The sequence below is a fragment of the Petromyzon marinus genome, chromosome 55 (assembly GCF_048934315.1).
Source record: "Petromyzon marinus isolate PM22_M1 ecotype Great Lakes invasive population chromosome 55, UKy_Petmar_22M1.pri1.0, whole genome shotgun sequence".
Lineage (NCBI taxonomy): Eukaryota > Metazoa > Chordata > Hyperoartia > Petromyzontiformes > Petromyzontidae > Petromyzon > Petromyzon marinus.
This window is the reverse complement of record NC_133721.1, coordinates 12,670,300-12,696,020: the sequence shown is the minus strand read 5'-3', so window position 1 is coordinate 12,696,020 and position 25,721 is coordinate 12,670,300. Positions and strand designations below refer to the sequence as shown.

At 54.6% G+C, this 25,721-nt stretch overlaps 1 protein-coding gene across 7 annotated transcripts in view; it reads right to left on the bottom strand.

Moving 5' to 3' along the window:
- The window catches only part of LOC116954567 (neuroligin-3-like), a 33,663-nt gene that overhangs the window by 6,335 nt on the left and 1,607 nt on the right, over positions 1-25,721 (bottom strand). For 2 of the 7 annotated variants that reach the window (XM_032975181.2, XM_032975186.2), the window contains exons 2-4: positions 13,941-14,930; positions 4,818-4,877; positions 2,053-2,202 (exon numbers count right to left, since the gene is read on the bottom strand). In XM_032975181.2, the coding sequence (XP_032831072.1) occupies positions 2,053-2,202; positions 4,818-4,877; positions 13,941-14,397 (667 nt within the window). In that variant the 5' untranslated portion in view covers positions 14,398-14,930. Of the gene's footprint in view, positions 1-2,052; positions 2,232-4,817; positions 4,878-13,940; positions 14,931-18,386; positions 18,484-25,721 lie in introns of those variants that run through there. The other 5 variants (XM_032975187.2, XM_032975188.2, XM_032975184.2 and 2 more) reach the window with 4 other exon arrangements.

Genomic DNA, 25,721 nt, shown 5'->3' with positions numbered 1-25,721 from the left:
GAATGGCCTAGCCAGTCTCCAGACCTTAATCCCATAGAAAATCTGTGGAGGGAGCTGAAGGTTCGAGTTGCCAAACCTCAGCCTCGAAACCTTAATGACTTGGAGAAGATCTGCAAAGAGGAGTGGGACAAAATCCCTCCTGAGATGTGTGCAAACCTGGTGGCCAACTACAAGAAACGTTTGACCTCTGTCATTGCCAACAAGGGTTTTGCCACCAAGTACTAAGTCATGTTTTGCAGAGGGGTAAAATACTTATTTCCCTCATTAAAATGCCAATCAATTTATAACATTTTTGACATGCGTTTTTCTGGATTTTTTGTTGTTGTTATTCTGTCTCCCACTGTTCAAATAAACCTACCATTTAAATTATAGACTGATCATTTCTTTGTCAGTGGGCAAACGTACAAAATCAGCAGGGGATCAAATTCGTTTTTCCCTCACTGTACAATAAGCAATGACAGTGGTGGACAATGCGGCTCAGAGGCTTGAGAGTGATGGGCAATGCAGGTGAATAATGCATTTGAGAGACAATCTTCGTGGTGGAAGAGGACGGCGGTGGACAATGCGGCCGAGAGACATCGAGAGCGGTGGACAATGTGGGCCGAGCCCCTGCTGTTCCCGCGGTCACCCTCGGCGCCTTGCGAGGAGCACACGGCGGGGGCGGTGCGATCGTTGGATGGCAGGGGGGGGGGGGATGGCGACCCACCATAAATCACTCTCCTCGCGCTCACCCCCTCGCCCACTCTCCCCCACCGCCCGCCCGCCCGCCCCGCTCTATGCTAATGTAATCTACGGCGATCGAGCGGCACGGCGGCGGCGACGGCCAGATGTGCCCGGCGCTCGCGCCCGCCCGCCGTGACCAGTCCCCCCCCCCACCTTCCCCCCACCGCGCGCCCGCACCTCTCGAAAGCCAAGCAGGCATCGGAGCCCGGGCTAACCGCCTGCAACGGGACACTGCCCTGGCCGGGAGCAGGTGCTGTGTAGGATAGGGCTGCGGGCTGACGCGGGAGACAAGGGTGGATTCTTGAACGCATCTGTGTGGAACTTTGGGCGCTTACCCCCCTGCCCGCCCGGGCCTCGCACGCGTGGGTTTTGTCCAGGTACACTGACTGCCTCATCCCGATGCATTCATAAGCGCCAGACACTCGTTAATTTATACTGGACAGTTATCCAATGGGGGCGATTGCACCCACCCATCCCTCCGCTCCCTCACCCCCCCCTCCCCGCCCCAGATACCCCAAATTATTGATTGATATTTACCAGATAAAATACACTAAATGTTTATTTATTATTAATACAGGGCCTAATTAAAAATCTTGACATTTCCGTATCGACCGCCCCCCCCCCCTCCTCTTGGGACGTTTCCAGATCCACACCTCCGAATCTCCGTGTCGCAGGACCCTCTGAAACAAGTCTGTAGACTCTCCTCGATATGAACATGGGGAGGGGGGGGGCCCATTGTTGTTGGTGCTGTCGTTATGACGAGAACCGCAGGGCAGGGCACGGACCACAGCTCGGGTGACCCCCCCTCCCCCCCCAGTCACGTGGCCCCCAAGGTGACCTCGGCGATGAACGCCGTTGACCCCGTTGACCCCCGTTGACCCCCGTTGACCCTGCTGACCCCATCGCATTGCGGGCCGTGTGGGCGGCGTGTCCTGCACGGGAGCGACCGTCGCCGCGCCGCACGCTAAACCCTGCGAGATTTCCTCATCGATTCCTCGTCTCAAGGCACCAAGCCGATGGAGGGGCGCAAGCACGGGGAATAAAATTGACAACAACAACAACTAACGCACCCCCACCCCCACCCAAACAAATTGACAAAGCCACGGAGGCTACGCTCTGAATACGGCGGGGGCGGAGGGCGGATGGAGCGGAGTGGCACGGGATGACAACGCGGAGGGGCGCGCCGCGCCTCTTGCGTTCTTCGTCCCAGATTCTCCCTTGCAAAGAATCTGGGACGAGGAAAAGCCGAGCAGTGCCGGCGCCGGAACCTGTCCGGCACGGCTCCGGTCCGGCTCTGGGATGGCCGTGGAAACGCCGCGCGCGTCTCACCCAGCACGCCGAGGCGGTAGTTGATGGTGACCACGATGACGTTGCCGTAGCTGGCGAGGACGCTGCCATCAAACATGTTGCCCGTGCCCTCCATGTAGGAGCCGCCGTGGATGTAGACCATGACGGGACGCGGGCCGCTGTCGCGGATGTCTGCGGGAGCACACGCAACGCGCCATGCACTGCACGGTATACACCGCACACCACGCCACGCATTACACGCGACACGACACGGTACACGCGGGACACGGCACGGTACACGCGGGACACGGCACGGTACATGACTCGCGCGGGACACACCACGGTACACGACGCACATGGGACACGCCATGGTACATGACTCACGCGGGACACTCCACGGTACATGACCCACGCGGGACACTCCACGGTACATGCGGGACACGGTACATGGGGAACACGCCACGGTATATAACCAATAACACGGCCCATAATAGTGGCGAATAGTTGAACTGGTCTTGGGACTCCCCAAGATCGACTCAGCATTAAACTGGTTTCTGGTGCCGTCTGTAAACATTCGCACTGGGGAGACAAACATGGCCGAGCATGGTGTTGGAAACCCATGCACCTTGCCGATCTTCATAAGTGCTGCTCGCTAACAGCACTTGCCCGAACAGCCTGTTAAAGGCTATCCAGGGGATCTTTGTCTTTGTGAATAACGCTAAGCATGATAGCGCTAATAGCCTGTGTCGAAACCCACCACCACCCTACGCATCGCTCCATGACGCTGGATGTAATTACCAGCGAAACGCTGAACTCAAATTGTAAACGCTGTGGATTTACTCTCCAACACACCGGTGGGCTGAAGCGGTAACTAATTGGCACGTTTTGTTTACGCGACAAACCGTACTGGTTGGCTGTATCGGGTGGTGGTGGGTTACAGCACATTTATACTTATGCGATCAAACCCAAAAACCTTTATTATGAAGGTGATAAAGGTTACCGCTCAATATCTGCTACCACTATAATAATAAAAATCACTTCAACTTGTACCACGCCACACGATCCTCGCTCTCGTAGAGAGAGAGAGAGCGAGAGAGGCGGAGGAGGAACCACAGATGAGCGGGAAGGCAGCAGCACCCACGCGGTCAGGATCCGGCGCTCCCAACAATTGCTCAAGCTCTGCAGTACTCTATATATGAAGGTGTTATCGGCCAATTAATGAGCGTTTACGCGTGGGGAAAAAAAAACGGAGCGAGCTGAGAAAAACCCACGCGTGCGAGGGGAGAGCGCTCTATCCCACGGGCCGGTAGGGTCCACGTTTGTTGCTGTGCCGCCTTCTCCCAGCAAGCCAGGGTACTGCTCCCTCCTCGACGTGCGCTAAAGCCACCAACCCTCGCTGCCTCGACAACCCTGAACCGCGGGGCCACGTGCGTGGCCGCGGCCTACCAGGGGCAAGGATGGCGCTGCGGAAGCACCGGTGGTGGTGTCCCGACTCGCGAATGCGTCCCGGTGGTCACCGAGTGGGTGACCACCGGGACCCGGCGGTCACCGGGGGTGGCGGTCACCGGGGATGGCAGTCACCGGGGGTGGCGGTCACCGGGGGTACGGTCACCGGGGTCATGGTCACCGGGGTCATGGTCACCGGGGTCACGGTCACCAGGGGTACGGTCACCGGGGGTACGGTTACTGGGGTCACGGTCACCGGGGTCACGGTAACCGGGGTATGGTTACTGGGGTCACGGTCACCGGGGTCACGGTCACCGGGTCACGGTCACCGGGGTCACGGTCACCAGGGGTACGGTCGCTCCGTGGATCCCAGCGCTTCCGTCGCCAGCGCGGACGCCGTTTGTGTCGCCTTGTTGAGCGGACAAAGGGTCAAAGGTGCCTGGAGTTTTGTTCTAAACGTTGTGGGGGGAGGGGGGGGTGGGGCCGTCTCTCTGAGCGTTCGGGGGTGTCCGAACACCCACGGCGCCCACAGTGTCTGTGCCCCCTGATGACCGCACGGGGAGAGAGAAACGGAGGCGTGGGAATGTTTATTTATAGAGACAGAGAAGGAGGGAAGGAGGGAATCGGTCATAGGCAGAAGAGGAGAGGAAGGTATTCGGATTGGACTTTAACTGGGACGGGGAGCAAACAGCACGGATGGCTGAGGGGTGGGGGGAGCAAGGGAAAAGTGAGCGACCTCCCACTGAGCAATCTGCCACTGCTCCCCCAACATATGGGAGGGAAGGTGGGTGGAGTTGCGGCATAATCACGAGGGAAGAGGCAGGAGAGGGCGTGGAGGACACTCGGTACATTAATAAACAGGATACCTACAGCATCAACCAATAGGACACTCAGTACATCCATCAACAGGATACCCACCGCATCAACCAATAGGACACTCAGAACCTCATCAATCAACAGGACACTCGGAACATCAACCAACAGGAGGACCCCTCTTATCAACCGACATGAGTTTCCAACTCGCAAGCCACAGAGTGAGACGAGGGGACAACCCCAAACGACATCGCCAGCGGGACTCTCCCACGATGGACGCCAATTACGCGGACCTCTCGTCGGAATTCCGCGAAACCCAGGCGACCATCGACGCTTCGCTCGCGTCAAACCCATCCGTCGCTCCTTCCCCAACCCGGGGGGGCCCCCGCCTCCGTGAGTTCACACGCAGCGTGGTGGAGGGGGGGGGGGGGGTGCTGCCGGCGGTGAAAGGGCCCCCCTCCCCCCCCGTGGGCGAAGGGGAGGGGGAGAACAAAAAGTTCAAATTAAAAAAGTGGCGAGCTCACAAAAAAAATTGAGGAGAGAAGTACCTTGCTGTTCCTCGCCGGTACTAGCGGCCGAGCCATCAGCTCGCTTCCTAGCGGCACTTCCTGCGGGCATGGAGCGGGGGGCGGAGACAAGACAGGAGGAGGAGGAGGGGGGGGGGAAAAATGCGTTCAAAATTCCCCCCAAAAAAAGATTCTCTTTCTCTTTTTGTTACAATTTTTTTTCCAGTCGCGAGGTGATGAAGGGAAATCCGCTCGGGACACTCGCAAAAAAAGTGCGTGCGGCGTGCCGGCCTCCTTCGGTGTTTGAGCAACGGGCAACACACAGAAGTGGATATCGCAGAGCCACCTCCGAGATTCCCGTCTCCTTTGAGCGAGACGCTCGGGTCCGCACGCACACGGTAGGAAGAGGGAGCGCGTGGCACTTTCCCGACCTTCCCACCGCATAACAGCAGCCAAGGTTTCGTCACTTGACGGTCGAACCGGTATTTTTTAAAATTCCTCAGCGGTGGACTTCAGCCAAAATTGTGCGGGCGAACAGATCTTAAACACGGGATCGTGTTTTTTTTTTTTTGAGCTCGAGCTGAGACCATCGACTTGACAGCGCCTGACGTCTTTAGTGTTTTAATGTTGATTAGTGGGTGTCAAAAAAAGAGAGAGAATCGGTAGAAACACGTTTGTTCTTCCCGCCCCCCCCCCCCCCCGAAAGAAAGACGAAAAAAATCCACCACCACCAAGAAACCGCTCCGGAATGTTAGAAAAATACCCAAACATGTCTTCCCGCAGGATCTGCAGAGGAAGAAAAAAAAGTTACGTTTGCAAAGATTAAAAAAAGAGAGGCAACCATCAAAAAAAGGAATTGGTCATTTAGACGGGTGCAGAGGTTCGCCGGGTTTACATCCGCCGCGGCCACCCTGGTCAATACTGCTCGGCGCGCTAACCGTCGGCACGCGCCGTCTGCTTCACGGCGGACGTCCAAGATCCCCGGCGATGTTGTTCGAAACGCGCGCGTGCCCTGGCGTCACGGTTCCCAACTTTTGCCGAACTTGTAAAAAAAAAAGGGTTCCCAGAAATGACTCGGCAACGTCCGCCCCCCCCTTTTGCCAAACCGCTGCCGACTGTGAAATACCGCAGCCCCCCCCCCCCCCCCTTCGCCTCGCCACGATAGGAGTAGCGTGAACAGGGCCCTCCTTGGGGTGGAGGTCCCAGGGCATCTCACCCACTATGTGGGCCCCCCCCACTCCCCGAGGCTTTCAAACTAAACCGGGAGTATGACATGTGACACTGTGACATCGAAGCGCGGGGCCTGGGGCGGCCGCCCCGATTCGCAGTGTACCCCAGGGAACGACTCCGGGCGAGAATACCTAATGCACTCGTTATTTGAAGAAAGTGCAGTGCGCAGCAGTAGCCCACCACCGCCGCTTGCCAGCGAGGATTCATTCCAGCCGTGTCTGGGTGAGGCGCCCTGAAAATATTTCCTTGACAGACGCACCACGTCCAGAATATCCCATCGCGATGACTGTCATTGCTGGTCACGTGCCTGCTCCAGTCTTCCGGCGACTCGGAAACGATTCGGTGAGAAATTAATCCCTGGGCTGAATGCATCGGCGTTCATCATCATGGCCTGGAGGGCAGGCACGGAGGGGTAATTGGGCATTGATCGTGGGCCCTGCACTGCCCGGATCCCGCAGTTACCCCCACCCCCAACACCCACTGCTTAATTCGAGCTTTTGTGGGAAATAATGTTGACACGTCACATCCATCTCGCTGCATTTATATGATCCTCATGATGCTGCGGTGGCGTGTGCGGTTGTGGTTGGTTTGTATAGGATTATAGGAATATATGGTAGGATTATTATTATGCATCTGCGTGTGCGCACTAGTGGTAGTGCCTTACGCCGATAATCCCTGCCCCCTGTATCACTCACGAAGCCTTTAATCATACGCTGTATTCAGCCCACAACGTTCGGCGTTTTGTAATGAAAACTAAAGAGGCGCATTTAATCACGTGCATTTATAAAGCAACTCTCTTAACGTTTCACGGACTTCGTTCAAATCTGTGACCTCTGCGACAACTCTTCCCTCCTCGATCACAGAGACTCGTGTGCAACAGCGCATCTAAGAATAACATGAGGGTGGCAGCACAGCGGTGACGCCAGCACCTCGCGGCTTGAGGGTCCTGGGTTCGATTCCCGACTCGGGCGTCGTTCTCTGTGGAGTCTGGACGTTCTCTCTCTCTCTCGCCCTGTTCTGCGTGGGTATACTCTGGGCTCTCCGGTGTTATAGCTAAACACACACACACACGATGCAACTGGTATTGGCCAAAACAAACGAATGCAGATAAATTCCCTGCAAATTACTCAACTGGGATCGTGCACAGCAGCAGAAGCATCGCCCCCGACTGACTAACTTGGCAGGAAGAGAGTCTTGACACCCAGTGAATTTTTGCCAGCTTAACAGGTGCAATAATGGATATTAATAATGCCAAATAATTACCGATGCGTGCTAATTATATACACCAACGTTACTTTTCAATCTAGTTCAGTTGCAAGTGGGTTCTAACAACATCGTAGAGATGAACATGTAAAAATCGATTCGTTGCCCTGAATCGTGGGAATTAATCGAATTGACAAAGAGTTTGGAGGAGATGTTGGGGTGCTGGGTGGTGTTGGATCGTTCAATTCTTACTGGGGGGGGAGGGGGGGGGCAGACAGATGGGGGGGGGGGGGGTCTCGTGGCAGCAGCTTCACTGTGATTGGCCTGCCTCCTGCACGGACAACGTGATGGCACAAGTTGGTGGGTGGCAGCGGTCTGTACGCACGAGTCGGGAGCGACGAGGGCTGTTAATTGCGCTGGAGCCCAGGACTGTCCCCAGCAGCTAAAAATACGACTCGCGGCCAGAACCGTGTTAACTACAGCGCGAGGACAAGCGGTTGGGAGCCCGCGGGGAATAAGCTTCCGCTATAATGCGCCCGTTAATGGCGGTGGCGTGCCCACGACCTACCAGTCGACTCACACCGGCGTGTGATAGGTACCAAAAATTTCGCCCAAAGCGCGAACATTTTTTGGACGATCCGATTTTTTTTTTGCTTTTGTTTCAGACCCCCTAAAGTGCGACGTCACAGGAAGATGCGTCAAACGCCTATGACGTCACTCCACACCAAGAGGTGGGTGCCACGCGGCGTCGGGCGACGTCGCTGCCATTGGCACGACGGGCGTGGGTCACGGACGTTTACAAAAACAACCCGCCTCCGATGTTTGCCGTGGCTCGGAACCAAATCCAAGTGGCCCGGGGCTTCGCGGCGCGGTGCGCAAGCTGCTCCGCCGCAAATCGCCTCGTTGGGCGAGATCATTTTTTCCTGGCTATCGGAGCGACGCGCGGGGTCGACCTCGCAATATATTGTTTCGTTTTTTTTTGCGTACGTCTCTCCGATCACCCCGCGGGACCGGGGCGGGTCCCCTGATTCCCCCGTGTCTCCCGCCGCTTGCAGAGGCCGGGAGCGCTCGCGAGCGACGGGGGCACCTGGTGTGTAAGAGAACCAAGAAAAAGGCTTGGGGACCTAAGTGGCTCAAGGTGGCGAGGGGCGGATTCGTGACAATAATAATGATGATGATAACAGCGGTGAACCAAATATCAGCTCGAAAATCAAGTCGCGCTGCTAAAGGGGGTGTGCAGGCAGTGCAACTGCGCCTGGACCCACGGGCCGGAGGGCGCCACGGGCCGGAGGAGCCGAAGCGCCAGGCTACGAAGAGAGGAGAAATTGTCCAGGGAAAGGGCAAATTAATTCATTCCTTGAGCCAGGGCCCATGGTCGAGCGTACGACACCACCGAGACCCACAGGTTTACAAAGAGACATAGATTCACACAGAGACCCGTAGACTCAAAACACAGACTCACGTATATGAGCCAATGACTTACACAGAGACCCGTAAAAACTGTCCTTGCAAAGAGACCCCACACACTAGCACCGGAGCCATATACGAACATGAAGTATATTGATTAAGCACCCATGGAGTCGAGGACATGCATACTAACTTAGAATCCTCTCGGCAAGCAGACGGCCGAATAGACTGGCACCCCACGACAGGACCGAGTGATGTAGCTACCGAGTGTGCAGACGGTGCAACTGCACCGGCGCCCATTGGCTGGAAGGGCCTGGGTCCTGAGCTACCAACCGGGGGGACGGGGGGTGGGGCGTTGAAATGGAACAGGGCAGGGAGGTCCCCACATCATTCCTTGTGCCGGCGCCCGTGCCAACCACCCGCAGCTCCACACCGGGGAAAAGGGGCTGCGGGCTTTGGTTTGGCACAACCGCCGGCCAAAGACGATGACGCCTGGGATTGGCTTAACGCCAATTTCTGAGAAGGACGGGGTGAATGATGATGGTGGTGGGGGGAAGGGAGGATGGGCGGCAGTGGGGGGAGGGGGGGGTGAGGTTATGATTGATGGAACATCGCGGTATGATTTGCGAAGCACGGGATGGGAAAACGTGGGCATTGTCAAAGAAAATTGGAACAAAAAGGAGCGCAAAGAAGAATGGAGGGGTGCATGCTTGGAATTCCACCGAGAGATGGAACGACGGGGACACGTGGCTCGCAGAACACCGCAAGCTAAGAGACAGCGGCATTCACTGCAACCACCGAAGTTTGTACGCTGAGCTCGGGCAGGGGCTGGGTGGGGACGATTATCTGAACCCGTCCTGGGCTCCCCTAGGTCTACTCGGCCTCAAACGAGTGCCTGGTGCGGTGTTTAAACATTGGGGAGAGAAAGACGGCTTAAGCGCTGTGTTGGCCACCCACCCGCTGGCGTTCCATACCGCCATTTCGCACCTCCCACTGGCACAGTTGGCTACGTACGGTGTGAAATAAGTTCAACGCACATGCGTGCGTCGTCGCGAGAAGGGACGATGGCCGGCACGGTCGACACTAACGGAGGAGTAGCAGAACAACGGAACAACGGAGATGGAGCGAATGAAATTGGCCTGTTGTGCACGGGTCATTACACTGCAGGACCGTGCGAGATGGCAACAGCTTGCGGATCCCTTCATCCAGCCAGTGGATCGATCACGGGCCCAAGTGGATGTTATATTGTTGCGTATGGCAGCAAGTTATACAGGAGCTAAGAAGTCAATGTTGAGGTCTGCTGCTGCTGCTGTTGGCCACGAGAGGGCCTCCGGAAAGAAAGAGAGTTCGTGTCGTTCTGCTGTTCCTCAGCCTTCGTTGAAGGAGCGCAGACTCGAGTGGTTTACTTTATGGTAGTTTGGGTTGCATGGCCACAATCACACGACTGTGGCTTGTGTCTTTAATCTCCTGTTCACGGAGGAGATGCGCGTATAGACCCATTGATGTTCGGATGTGATCGACGGTTCCACCACGGGTGCATTTGATCTTGACGATGACTCATTGTGTTCGTTGCTTGTTGTGTTCTTGTCGCACTCCGGAAAAGTGACAAAAACCCTGGACGCTCAACATCCGGGCACAAGGCAGGGTGGCGACGCATCGGCGACACCCGTGCCTCACAGCAAGACGGTACCTGGGTTCTGTTCCCAACTCGAGAGCTTCTCTGTTTGGAGTTTCGATTCTGTCCCCCTGTACTGCGTGGGGTTTCTCCGGATTCTCCGGTTTCCTCCAACGGCTCACCCCCCCCGTCCCCACACTCACACACAATGTAACTGGTTATTGGTTTAAAACATTGTTGAGACTCAGTGAGGGTCTCCTGGGTAAATAACCATAACAACAGCAACAATAATAATCCCAATGCTGCAAAATTACCTGCAAATCACTCAATTGAGATGACACACAGCATCAGCAGCATCGTGCCCCCTACTGCGAAAAGCTTTGGCATGAGCGTCCTGAAAACTAGCCTTGAGACCCAGTGAAGCTTTCCTGGGAAAACAAGCGTAGTAGTTGTAGTTATAATAACAGTAAGAGCCAGGGTTGTAGAACCTTTTCTTTACCAAGGCCCGAATGGGACTTTCCAATATCTTTGGTGAACTAGCAACCCACCTTGAGACACGCACCCTGCTATCATCCAGCCATCACGCGGACCACACCGCACGTGCCGACCCCGACGTGGTGAAGGGCCCCCACCCCGCGGTGACAGAAGCGACCGAGCGCGGCGGTAACTCCACAAACGCCGCCGCGCCACTGCCGTTTCGAATGTCGAAAATATTTCCCTCCAGTGCCCGATGAATATTGATAATTAATACTTGCATTCATATCGGTGCCCATAATGGAACGAAAAGGGTCTCCAGGCGCGGATTGCTGTTTTGCCTAGGGAACACCCTAATGGCAGCGTTAGCGTGGCTAAAATGTTTTAGCGGCGATGGATGGATATCGGTTGGGCGAGGGCCCGTTTGGAAGTGGTTGAATCTCGTGTAGGCACGGGCCGCGTGAAATTAAGTTGCGGTCTGTAAGCTTCCCCACCCCAGATGTCATTAAATATGCCTGACATCTCCATCTCCATCATCATCATCCAGCTATTGGTCTACATAAGAAATGTTTGTTTTCTTCATGGGTCAACATTCGCCGGCAGGATTTCAGATATTCCCCAAGGGGCGCTACTCCCCGCAGTCGTCCGCTGGCTCAGTCACCAACCTCGCCACGAACAGAGAGACCTTGCCCAGTACCTCCGTGCCATGGCATCGAAGAAGACAACTTTCACACCATCACACACCGTATTAACCAGGGCTTAATTTTAGCTGGCGCTGTCCCGAGCTGAGCTCCAGAAAATATTTCCCCTCTCCACAATTGCCCCGACTGTCGGTGAGGGTGGTGAAGTTGATGGGTTTGAGGAACAACAGGAAAAATATTCCATGAGAAATTAAACCCTACGACAGAGGCATGACAGTGACTGGGGGTAACAATAAGGGGGGTACGGGGCGGGCAGGGGCGGAGGGGGGGTACATAGTGGGCGTGTGGGAGCAATGCTTCCGACAGACAGGAGGAGAGGATGGTGACTGGGGGGGGGGGGAGGGCTCGATAGCGGCCGTGAGAAGATATGAGGACGACGACGACGACGACTGTTGCCGTTGTGAGTCCCCGCGTTTGCTGTCCGGCAGCAGCTCCCGACCTGTTCGCCTTGGAACTGCTCCAATAGCTACGATTGTATTCACAAGACGCCAGATTATTCTCATGCAGCATCTCATTATGGCGCTCCGACATCCATTATTTACGGGTGCCTTATATAAGTCTAAAATATGATTCCTGTAATGCGAATCAATGGGAAAAAGTTGGCTGCTTTTCATGACTTTTGATTAATATTTTTTAGAGGAGTTTTTAATTTTAAAAAATATGTTATGGGTGCACGGTGGTCCGCGAAAATGTGTTGAGAGGGTTTATTGCCCTGCAGGTCCAGACAGATTTGGGATCACTGCTCTGGAGGAAGTTCAAAGGTCAGGATAGTCTGGAAGAAAGCTGGGAGATTGTTTGGTCAAAGCTGGAACAGTAGATATAAGAATAGGTTGTACCCTTTCTGGAAATAAAACAGGTGTCAAGATGTTAAAACACCAAACAGAAACATTTTGTAAGAAATCATGTCTATATTAACCACATATACTTGTGGTGAACATGCAAATAAAAAAAACATGCTCTGGTAGTATATGATGCATTGTCTTTGAAAATGATTGGTCCACACCAGAGACAGCTTTCTTTAGAGCCTAGAGCCTAGTCTCAAAGAGTGTTAGACCAGAGGACAACGCCAAACGGCGAACAGCACAAAGACAATGCCACTATTAGGGCATTGAGAGCTCGGGGCGAGCAGCTACATCATGGGACCTCCTTTGCCAGTATCAAAATATAAAAATAGGTTTTACCCTTTCTGTTTGGTGTTTTAACATCTTAACACTTTTATTGCCAGAAAGGGTAACACCTATTCCGATAATTTGATACTGGCAAGGGAGGTCCCATGCTCTGGAGTCAAAAGTCCGGACACAGTCCGACTAAAAGTCCGGACACAGTCCGATTGAAAGCCAGGGCAAAGTCCAGTTGATAGTCAGAGCACAGTCCAATTTAAAGTCTGGACAGTCAGAATGAAAGTTAGAACACGGTCCAATTGATAGTCAGGACAGAATCCAGTCAAAAGCCAGGGCAAAGTCCAGTTGATAGTCAGGGCACAGTCCAATTCAAAGTCTGGACAGTCAGAATGAAAGTTAGAACACGGTCCAATTGAAAGTCAGGACAGAATCCAGTCAAAATCCAGGGCAACGTCCCCGTGAAAGTCAGGACACAGTCCGATTCAAAGTCTGGACACAGTCGAGTTTATAATTAGAACACGGTTCGGTTAAAAGTCTGGACACAGTCCGAATGAAAGTTAGAACACGGTCCAATTGAAAGTCAGGACAGAATCCAGTCAAAAGCCAGGGCAACGTCCCCGTGAAAGTCAGGACACAGTCCGATTCAAAGTCTGGACACAGTCCAGTTTATAATTAGAACACGGTTCGGTTAAAAGTCTGGACACAGTCCGAATGAAAGTTAGAACACTCTCCAATTGGAAGGCAGGACACAGCACAGTTAAAAGCTAGGGCAGAGTCCGATTGAAAGTTCGGACACAGTCCAAATTAATGTTAGAACATGGTCCGATTGAAAGTCCGGAACACGGTCCAATTGGAAGTCTGGAACAGTCCAATTGAAAGGCAGGCCAAAGTTGAGTCAAACGTCAGGACACAGTCCGATTGAAAGTCAGTACACAATCCAGTCAAAAGTCCGTACACTGTCATATTGAAAGTCCAGACACAGTCCAGTTGACAGCCAGGACACAGTTCAGTAAAAAGGCAGGACACAGTCTGGTTGAGAGTCAGGACACAGTTTGGTTGAGAGTCAGAACACAGTCTGGTTGAGAGTCAGGACAGTCTGGTTGAGAGTCAGGACACAGTCTGGTTGAGAGTCAGGACACAGTCTAGTTGAGAGTCAGGACACAGTCTGGTTGAGAGTCAGAACACAGTCTGGTTGAGAGTCAGGACACAGTCTGGTTGAGAGTCAGGACACAGTCTGGTTGAGAGTCAGGACACAGTTTGGTTGAGAGTCAGGACACAGTCTGGTTGAGAGTCAGAACACAGTCTGGTTGAGAGTCAGAACACAGTCTGGTTGAGAGTCAGAACACAGTCTGGTTGAGAGTCAGAACACTGTCCTGTCAGTCGGCCGGCGGGCCGCCCGCCGCCTGGCACTCACCGTCCTCAGTGGGCAAGTAGATGTTGAGGTAGAGGCAGTCCTCGCTCTGCTCCTGCACGTAGGCGGCCACCACCTCGATGTTGGCCGTGAACCACACGGGCAGCATGACCTCGAGCAGCACGCCCTGCACGTTCTGCGGGCACACGGGCGCGAACGCCGTGGCGTTGCGCACGTGCCCGTACGACGCCGGCGGTTCCGGCGGCAGGAATCGGCGCTCCCCCACCGGCGGGGCCGCGTAGGGCACGCCGAGGAACTGCTGCACGGGCCCCAGGATCTCGTTGTTGAGCGACACCTTGACGCCGCGCAGCTTGCCGTAGTTGGTGGTCACCACCGGGTGCAGCGTGTCGGCCAGCGCCGACGAAGCGGCGAGGCAGGCGAGGCAGGCTGCTGCGAGCGGGGCGGCGCCCATGCGCGCCATCGCGCGCTCGCGCAGGCGCCCGCCCGCCCCCACCCCCATGCGCGGGGCGGGGGTCGGTGCTGCTCGTGGCACCGGCGCCGATTCGGCGTGCCGCTGGTCGGCTCCCGCTTCCGGGTAACTCCAAGGGGGGTGGGGTGGGGGGGGGGGGGCCGGGAACCCCCGGTAGTTCCCGTGAGGTACTGGAGACGTGTCGACGATTTCAATCCTCGTCACATCTCGCCACGCGAAGTCTCACCCGCTGGTCGTTTCAGAGCCTGCCGCTCGCGCTCTCGTGTCTGCAACCTCGCTGGACGAGCGTTTCTCCTCTCCGTGTCGTCTCGAGCTCAGCGTCTCCCCCTCCACATCGCAGGCTCACGTCTCGTCTTCACATCGCGACATCTGGGTCAGCACCCGGCGGCCCCTGGTCGTTGCCGAACGGCTTACGGTGACCCCGGCGACTCGTGGTGACCTGGAGCCTGCGAGATCAAGGTAACTCCCGATGATCTCCGGTAGCTCCTAGCATGTCCTGGTGGCTCCCGGTGGAATCCGGTGGCAGATGACACCTCCTGACAACTCCCCGCAGCTCCTGGCTCCTGGCGGGGCAGACACGCGCACCGCACACACGCTCAACCCGAAACCTCGCGATCCCTGACCTCAACCCAAGGATGGCTTTGCCAAGGGGGTAAGCTATCCATCCGGGAGTTGTCCACACCAAGGGCAGGAAGCTAACCCCCCCCCCCCCACCACGTCCCCCCTCCACACTGAGTCATCGGTGACCGCGGCTGAGAGCCATCAATTGTGCGAGCCTGAGAACGTGGTTTAATCAGCGCTCTGACCTCTGAACCACCGAGCCACCTGACCCCGCACAGCTCAACTTGACACACCGAGACACCCACGTGAAGAAGGGCCGCCCATCAACGCAACGACATCCCGAGGATTTCGCGTGAACCACATCGCAAGAGGGGCTCTCCGAGCTCCTCGAGATGTTCTATCCACTGTTGGATCAAGATCTCCCCCCCCCCTCCCCACCGCCAAAGCCGTCTCTCACGGTGCTGCGACGTAACGATCCGCCGAGCGCTGCGCACGGAGAATATCCTCTGGGTCGCGTTCCCCGTCCACCCCTTGGCTTGCACTCCACTTGATTGTTTTTATTAATTTGTTGCACGGATGATGGTGACGACGACGACGATGATGATGATGATGGCGAGATCCACGGTGCTGCACGAGCCTGCCAGCAGCAGCAATAACAACTAAATACAGACGTCAATATTGCGGAGGACAAAAGTACGGCAAGGGTCCGAAATGCATATCGCACAACTAACACTCTGGGTCTTTCGTCAAAGTCACGTAGGTAGACAAAGTATGAGATCACGGTGTTTCACAACTAACAATCGAGGTGTTTAACGCTCACAAACGTAAGACGTCTCTTACTCGGAGACCAGCACTTTACACAGTTTGTATGCTTTTTTCGTTTGTTATTAATCTCGATTTTTTTAATTGTGGCTACACACACATTAATGTTTGCATTTTATTTATAGAACATCACTATCTGACCCCTCTTCTGGCAATGTATTGTAGCCTTTACCACCTTTCCCCTATATATTTATATTACTACTCTAATAAGCCAAAAATGTCTGTGTCCCGTGCGTGACGTCACTCCAACGTCGACCAGCCCCCCTCATTAATAATCATGAACAGGTTACGTCCTCCACATGGACCCCCCCCCTCATTAATAATCATGAGCGGGTGACATCACACCACATGGAGAACCCCCCCCCCCCGCCAGTGAGCTCACCGAGGTTAAGAACCAGGCTACAGTCTACATTATAGACTGCCAGGACACTCACTCCAATTAAGAACCAGGCTACAGTCTACATTATAGACTGCCAGTACACTCACCGAGGTTAAGAACCAGGATACAGTTTACATTATAGACTGCCAGTACACTCACCGAGGTTAAAAACCAGGCTACAGTTTACATTATAGACTGCCAGGACACTCACTCCAATTAAGAACCAGGCTACAGTCTACATTATAGATTGCCAGTACACTCACCGAGGTTAAGAAACAGGCTACAGTCTACATTATAGACTGCCAGTACACTCACTCCAATTAAGAACCAGGCTACAGTCTACATTAGTGTTTTTTTGTTTATTTTTCACTTTTTTTCTACGAGACTTTACCGAAAGAACCAAAGAATACCGGTGACGTAACTCCACATCGAGCAGCCCCCCTCATTAATAATCATGAACAAGTGACGTCCTTCAAATGGTAACCCCCCGTCATTAATAATAATTAGCGGGTGACGTCACTCCACATGGGGGGGCGAGGCGCCTCCTCCCCCTCCTGAGCGTCAACTTAAAACACTCACTACAAAGGCAGAACCCTCACGTCACGTGATCTTCGTAACGCTGTTGAGACATCGAAGTAAAAAGGACGTCGTGATGAACAAGGGATTATATCCTTTACATGAAATAAGTCTGTGTCACCGCGGCCTTATAAATTGCACACAAATGGATGCAATGAATATATTACGTCGCGCTCTGCTTTTCGCTTGCAAGTTTCACATTTACTGCAATAACACCCGTCCTTGGACGTGCAAAAGGATAGTTTTATATATTTTTTTAAAAGATGTACGCAGCCGCGGCGTATCGGCTGCTCCGACTCACTCGAGTGTGAGTGTGCGAATAAACGATTTTTATATATATGTGTAACACACACGAGTCAAGAGTCGTGTAATATGGGAAGTTAGGTACAGGTGCAAGTAAGCGCTGTATTTTAGTCTGCGAGTGACACAAACTCACGCAAATCAAAAATGACAGTGACCCACATGCCAGGAGAAGTTCGGTCCGGGTGAAACTGACCAACCCATTGCTTTGGTGACGCTGCTGCTGCTGCTGCTGCTCTATTGCCAGTGGTGCACGCGAGCACACACACACACACCAAGTAAACACTCGCCACGTTATCAAACCCTGTGAAGAAGAAGAAGGGCCAATGCCCGAAACGTCATCCGCTCTATTGCCCTTCCTTTTTACGGCCACACACGGCGTAGCTGACGGACGTGCAGCGTCTCCCATTGTTGCATTGACAGTCGACGTGACGACGACGTCGACTCTTAATTTGCGTTCGTCCCTGAACCGACGGCGCGTCCGAGCGCTGCGCCTCCTCCGTCGCTGCCACCCCCGCGCGCTCCCTTGTCGCGCTTTGCATCTTTTCGCTCCATTTTCTTTGTCGGCCGCGTTCCGCGATTCCGATCCGCGCGTCACAGCGGGCGAGATCGAGGGCCGATTAGACGGCGCGCTCGAGGGGCCCGGCAGCGCGCCGACGTGAACGCCGGCGATTTGACGAAAAAAAGAAACGAAACGAAAAAATGAGCGGCCGTCCCTACCCGCGGCTCACGCACGCGGGTGAAAATGGTTCGCTGGGGAGAGCGCGGCCGTGGGTCCACACACGTCGGGGTTTCTCTGGGCGCACGTGACCCAGGCGTCCGTCGCGGAGACGGAGCTGAAGATTGGAGCGGGAGCGGTGGGCGCAAATGGGTCGTCGCGTGCGGGAACAAGGGGCCGGACGGATCGTCGTCGCATCGCCGCGGGATTGCGAGCAGGACGGCGACGGCTTTGGGAAGGAGGCCTCCATCCAACAGTGGATTGGCCATGGCTGCTGCTGCTGATGACGATTATGAAATGTAACGTTTAAGAGTTGTTTTGTTGCATATTAATGTTTAATGATTTAAAAATGCGTTTATCCTCTGCGTTGCCTTAGTTACGTTTTGGAATTTTTGGTTTTGCCGCATTTATTGAAACCCCTCGACCAGCATGGTGAAGTATGGTCGACCGATACGACATGGGGAGTCCTTCGTCCAGCGGTGGATTGGCAAAGCGTCGTAAACAAACATAATTAATTCCAGGTATTACATGGAACAAAAAGATATCCGCTCTCAATTGGCTATGGGTCTCGATGGCAAGTCTATGGGTCCCTGTAAATCTACGCTGTTTGGCTGCACGCAGCTCAGCGTTGACAAGAGAGCGCAGCTCTGAATGGGCTCTCACCTGCACACCGACTGAGATCGTCTCTCTCCTTCTCCAATGTTTGGGTGGGAAGCGCAGTGACGTGGATGATTGTGTGTGTGTGGGGGGGTCGAGATAAAATCCGCAGACCCCCCCCCCCACCCGCTGCTCCCTCCAGTAGCGATGCCCCCCCTCGCCCCCGCACCCTGCAACCCCGCACGGATGGATCGTAAATTTCCACTCGGAATAATAAAAAAATCCCGAGCTCGGAGAGAGCAGGGGGGGGGGGTTACCAGAGCAACCGAGAGCTCTCAAAATAACCCCGGGCAGCAGCGGCAGCAGCCGCGGAGAGGAGGAGACGGAGACTTCTCACGTGCACCGCATTCATCACCATCCTCCTCCTCACCACCACCACCACCACGCGACTCCCCTCCCAATTAGGGAGAGAGAGAGAGGGAGAGGGGGGGAGTGGATGAGATGAAATGAGAGGGAGGAAGGGCGCGAGGGAGATGGAGCGTTGATGAGATGGAGGGAGTAGAGGGAGGGAGGGTTGGGGCTGGTTGGGGGAGGGAGGGAGGTAGGAGAGGGGTGGGGTGGTAGGGGGAGGGAGGGAGGGGAGGGGAGGGGGGAGGGGTGGGGGTGGTAGGGGGAGGGAGGGGAGGGGTGGGGGTGGTAGGGGCAGGGAGATGGTGGGTTGATGAGGGGGGGGATGGAGGCTAGCAAGAGATGGAGCTTGAATGAGATAGAGGGAGGGGTTGGGGAGAAGATGAGAGGGAGGAGAACGAGGAGGAATGAACGCGAGAGCCGAGTTCGAGCGTGGGAGAGGGAGGAGGGGGCAGATTGAGCGTGGATGAGATGCAGGAGAGGGGGGGGCAGAGGAGGGATCAGCAGGGCTCCCCATCTCGCATCTGTTAGCTCACTGCGCCATCTCGATCCCCGTTAGAGGAGCCTCTGGGCGACTCTCACGAGGAATCAGCTGCGTGAGCCGAGGGGGGGGGGGTAGCTGAGTTCGCGCCCTGAATCCGGTGATCCGAGCTGGGGTCCACTCACCCCTCACCACTCACCCCATAGTCTAGACCCTCTCTCCGCTCACCACTGGATTCGTAATTTTATCACCGTTCGCCGATCATCTACAGCCACAGGGACCGCTCAGCATTCACCCCTCACTACTCACCCCTCACTACTGACCCCTCACTCCTCACTACTCACCCCCTCACTCTCCCCCCTCACTACTCACCCCTCACTACTCACTTCCCACCCCTCACCCTCACTCCCCACCCCTCACCCCTCACCCCCCTCACTCCACCCCTCACTCTCACCCCTCACTACCCCTCACTCCTCACTCACGCCCTCACTATTCACCCCTCACCCCCCCACTACTCACCCCTCACTCTTTCCCCTCAACCTCACTACTCACCCCTCACTTACTCACCCCTCACTACTCACCCCCTCACTACTCACCCCTCACTCTACTCACCCTCACGTCCTCACCCCTCAGCCTCACCCTCATCCTCACCACCCTACTCCTCACGCTCCCTCACTCCTCACCCCTCACTCACCCCTCACTACTCACCCCTCGCTAGACTCACCCCTCGCTACTCACCTCGCTACTCCACCCCTCGCTACTCACCCCTCCTACTCACCCCTCACTACTCACCCCTCACTCTCCCCCTCACTCTTCACCCCTCACACCCCACCCCTCACTACTCACCCCCCACTACTCACCCCTCACTACTCACCCTTCACTACTCACCCTTCACTACTCACCCTTCACTACTCACCCCTCACTCCCCACCCCTCATTCCTCACCCCTCACTACTCACCCCTCACTCCTCACTACTCACCCCTCGCTACTCACCCCTCACTACTCACCCCTTACCCTCACTACTCACCCCTCACTCCTCACTCCTCACCCCTCACTCTCCCCCTCACCTCCTCACCCCACTCCTCACCCCTCACCCCTCCCTCACCCCTCACCCCTCACCCCCCCTCACTACTCACCCCTCACTACCACCCTCACTACTCACCCTTCACTACTCACCCTTCACTACTCACCCCTCACTCCTACCTCAACTACTCACCCCTCACACTCACCTCGCTCCTCACCCCTCGCTACTCACCCCTCGCTCACCCCTCACTACTCACCCCTCACCACTCACCCCTCACTACTCACCCCTTACCCCTCACTACTCACCCCTCACTCCTCACCCCTCACTACTCACCTCTACTCACTACTCACCCTTCACTACTCACCCTTCTCTACTCACCCCTCACTCCTCACTACTCCCCTTACCCCTCACTACTCACTCCTCACTACTCACCCTTCACTACTCACCCCTCACTACTCACCCTTACCCCTCACTACTCACCCTTCACTACTTACCCCTCACTCCCCACCCCTCACTCCTCACTACTCACCCTTCACTACTCACCCCTCACTACTCACCCTTCACTACTTACCCTTCACTACTCACCCTTCACTACTCACCCCTCACTACTCACTCCTCACTACTCCACCTGCACAACTCACCCCTCACTACTCACCCCTCACCCTTCACCACTCACTCCTCGCTCCTCACTACTCACCCCTCACCCTTCACCCTTCACTACTCACTCCTCACTACTCAGCCCTCAACTCCTCACCTCTCACTACTCACCCCTCACCCTTCACTACTCACCCCTCACCCATCAACTTACCCCCCCACCCCCAGGCCTTGACCTCTCACCCAAGCTCCGGGAAAAAGCTGAACGGATTCAGGCGACTCCACAGTCGATGCCGACAATACTGATAATGACGATAATAACAATAATGTTGATGACAATAATGATGGCGACAATACTGATAATGACGATAATAACAATAATGTTGATGACAATAATGATGACGACAATACTGATAATAACAATAATGTTGATGACAATAATGATGACGACATTACTGATGACGATAATAACAATAATGTTGATGACAATAATGATGACGACAATACTGATAATGACGATAATAACAATAATGTTGATGACAATAATGATGACGACAATACTGATAATAACAATAATGTTGATGACAATAATGATGACGACATTACTGATGACGATAATAACAATAATGTTGATGACAATAATGATGACGACAATACTGATAATGACGATAATAACAATAATGTTGATGACAATAATGGTGACAATACTGATAATGACGATAATAACAATAATGTTGATGACAATAATGATGACGACAATACTGATAATGACGAAAATAACAATAATGTTGATGACAATAATGATGACGACAATACTGATAATGACGATAATAACAATAATGTTGATGACAATAATGATGACGACAATACTGATGACTATAATAAACAATAATGTTGATGACAATAATGATGACAATACTGATAATGACGATAATAACAATAATGTTGAATAATAATGATGACAATACTGATAATGACGATAATAACAATAATGTTGATGACAATAATGATGACGATAATACTGATAAATGACGATAATAACAATAATGTTAATGATTTTGATTTAAAGCTTTCGTGACTGCAGGGATTCATATTCTTGGTTCTTTCGGTAAAGTCACGTAGAAGGGAAACAATAAAATAATAAAAATATAAAACAATAAAACTGTCACAACGTTTCGACTGCAACACAAGCAATCATACTGATAATGGTTTTCACACCTGATGATGATTGCTTGTGTTGAAGTCGTTTTTTATATTTTTATTTTTTTATTGTTTCCCTTCTTACGTGACTATTACACGAAAGAACCAAGATAATGTTCATGATAATAATGATGACGACAATACTGATGACGATAATAACAATAATGTTGATGACAATACTGATAATGAACCCCGAATCAGATGACAGTGAATAATGCGGTTCATGATTATGTTGATGATGTTGATGATCTCTGGTAGACAGCTCGATGATTTGATGCTGGATCTCGATAAATGTTTTTAGAAATTATTGATTATGCTGCTGCTGATTATGATGACTTGTTCGATGATGATGATGATTATGATGACGAATCAGTATGTTAAGCTGACCGACCGATAGATGTAATATTTTATTTATTAAAATTTTCGCATTGGGAATGGCTGGCGATGTTTAGCCAAGCAATGGAACGCGTTCTACAGCAGCTCGTCCAACGTGGAGACGGAGCGATAACGACATCAGCCCATCGCTGTGCAGAGCATCGGCCGGCGGTCGGATCGGTACATCGCAGGATCGTGAGCGCGGCTTGGGGAGGAGGCCTTCATCCAGCAGTGGATTGATCATGGCTGATGCTTTATTGGCTGATGATGGAAGCGTTGGATGCTGATGATGACGGTGAAGAGCGAGTGGAGGGGGGCTCTCTCTCTCTCTCCGCGCTTTACCCGCGGAATCTGCAGCGCCAGGGCTGCGTCTCCATTCTAAGCACGTCCCGTTTCCCTCACACACCGCGTCTCCCTCCTCCTCCTCCTCCTCCACCTCACCGCGTCTCCTCCCTCCTCCACCTCACCGCGTCTCCCTCCTCCTCACCATGTCTCCCTCACAAACCGGGTCTCCCTCTCCTGTTCACCGGGTCTCACTCACCCACACCGTGCCTCACCCTCCACCTCACCATGTCTCCCTCCACCTCACCAAGTCTCCCTCCACCTCACCAAGTCTTCCTCCACCTCACCAAGTCTCCCTCCACCTCACGAAGTCTCCCTCCACCTCACCATGTCTCCCTCCACCTCACAAGTCACCCTCCAGCCTCACTCCACCTCACCAAGTCTCCCTCCACCTCACCAAGTCACCCTCCACCTCACCAAGTCACCCTCCACCTCACCATGTCTCCCTCCACCTCACCATGTCTCCCTCCACCTCACCATGTCTCCCTCCTCACCGGGTCTCCCCTCACCAGTCTCCCTCCACCTCACCAAGTCTCCCTCCACCTCACCAAGTCTCCCTCCACCTCACCATGTCTCCCTCCTCCTCACCATGTCTCCCTCCACCTCACCGTCTCCCTCCTCCTCACCATGTCTCCCTCCACCTCACCATGTCTCCCTCCACCTCACCGTCTCCTCCTCACCATGTCTCCCTCCACCTCACCATGTCTCCCTCCACCTCACCATGTCTCCCTCCACCTCACCATGTCTCCCTCCACCTCACCATGTCTCCATCCACCTCACCAAGTCACCCTCCACCTCACCATGTCTCCCTCCACCTCACCATGTCTCCCTCCCACCCACCAAGTCACCCTCCACCTCACCATGTCTCCCTCCACCTCACCATGTCTCCCTCCTCCTCACCAAGTCTCCCTCCACCTCACCATGTCTCCTCCTCCTCACCAAGTCTCCTCCTCCTCACCATGTCTCCCTCCTCACCCATGTCTCCCTCCACCTCACCATGTCTCCCTCCACCTCACCATGTCTCCCTCCACCTCACCATGTCTCCCTCCACCTCACCAAGTCACCCTCCACCTCACCATGTCTCCCCTCACCAAGTCTCCCCTCCACCTCACCATGTCTCCCTCCACCTCACCATGTCTCCCTCCACCTCACCATGTCTCCCTCCACCTCACCATGTCCTCCATCCACCTCACCATGTCTCCCTCCACCTCACCATGTCTCCCTCCTCCTCACCATGTCTCCCTCCACCTCACCATGTCTCCCTCCTCCCTCACCATGTCTCCCTCCTCACCATGTCTCCCTCCACCTCACCATGTCTCCCTCCACCTCACCATGTCTCCCTCCACCTCACCATGTCTCCTCCTCCTCACCATGTCTCCCTCCTCCTCACCATGTCTCCCTCCACCTCACCATGTCTCCCTCTCCTCACCATGTCTCCCTCCTCACCATGTCTCCCTCCACCTCACCATGTCTCCCTCCACCTCACCATGTCTCCCTCCTCCTCACCATGTCTCCCTCCACCTCACCATGTCTCCCTCCACCTCACCATGTCTCCATCCACCTCACCATGTCTCCCTCCTCCTCACCATGTCTCCCTCCACCTCACCATGTCTCCCTCCTCCTCACCATGTCTCCCTCCACCTCACCATGTCTCCCTCCTCACCGCATCTCCGCCCATCCACACCAAGTCAACCTCTTGTTGCTCACCGCGTCTCCCTCTCGTCTCCCCTCACCCCCATTCCACACCTCACCAACATCGCGTCCCCTCATACCGCGTCCCCCTCGTCACACATATCCCCTTACACCTCGTCTCTCTCCTCACCTCGTCTCTCTCTTCGTCTCTCTCCTCACCTCGTCTCTTTCCTCACCTCGTCTCTCTCCTCACCTCGTCTCTCTCCTCACCTCGTCTCTCTCTTCACCTCGTTTCTCTCCTCATCCTCCTCACCCCGCTCACCTCGTATCTCTCCTCACCCCGCTCACCTCGTCTCTCTCCTCACCCCGCTCACCTCGTCTCTCTCTTCGTCTCTCTCACCTCGTCTCTTTCCTCACCTCGTCTCTCTCCTCACCTCGTCTCTCTCCTCACCTCGTCTCTCTCCTCATCCTCCTCACCCCGCTCACCTCGTATCTCTCCTCACCCCGCTCACCTCGTCTTTCTCCTCACCCCGCTCACCTCGTATCTCTCCTCACCCCGCTCACCTCGTCTCTCCTCATCCCGCTCACCTCGTCTCTCTCCTCACCTCGTCTCTCTCTTCGTCTCTCTCCTCACCTCGTATCTCTCCTCACCCTCCTCACCCCGCTCACCTCGTCTCTCTCCTCACCCCGCTCACCTCGTCTCTCTCCTCACCTCGTCTCTCTCCTCACCCCCGCTCACCTCGTCTCTCTCACCCCGCTCACCTCGTCTCTCTCCTCACCCCGCTCACCTCGTCTCTCTCCTCACCTCGTCTCTCTCCTCACCCCGCTCACCTCGTCTCTCTCCTCACCCCGCTCACCTCGTCTCTCTCCTCACCCCGCTCACCTCGTCTCTCTCCTCACCTCGTCTCTCTCCTCAGCTCTCCACGTCAAGGTCTGCCCCCCCCCCCCCCACGCTCTGCGACCCATAGCCACGTCCCGAGTGATGGTGCCCCCCACTGCCCCCCCCCCAATCTCAGACCAACAACAAAAACAACCAAACACGAACCCCCCCCCCCCATCACCACCACCATCACCACCAGCACACAAAGATCCCCCCCGTACAGCCTTATCAGACTGTCGGGGCAAGTATTGTGAAAGAAGGCCGACAAGGCACCTAGGAGGGAGGGCAGCACCACGCCCGGCCGCCTTTATCTCCCTAGTTGCTACACGTCGCACCGGGTACTCATTCGAGCTGAGTCGACCTAGGGGAGGCCCAGGTACCGAATCGGACAATATAATCGTCACCGGCGTCGGTAGCGGTTCGCGAGACACCGGACTCGGGTCGCAAGGCGCGCTGACCACTTCG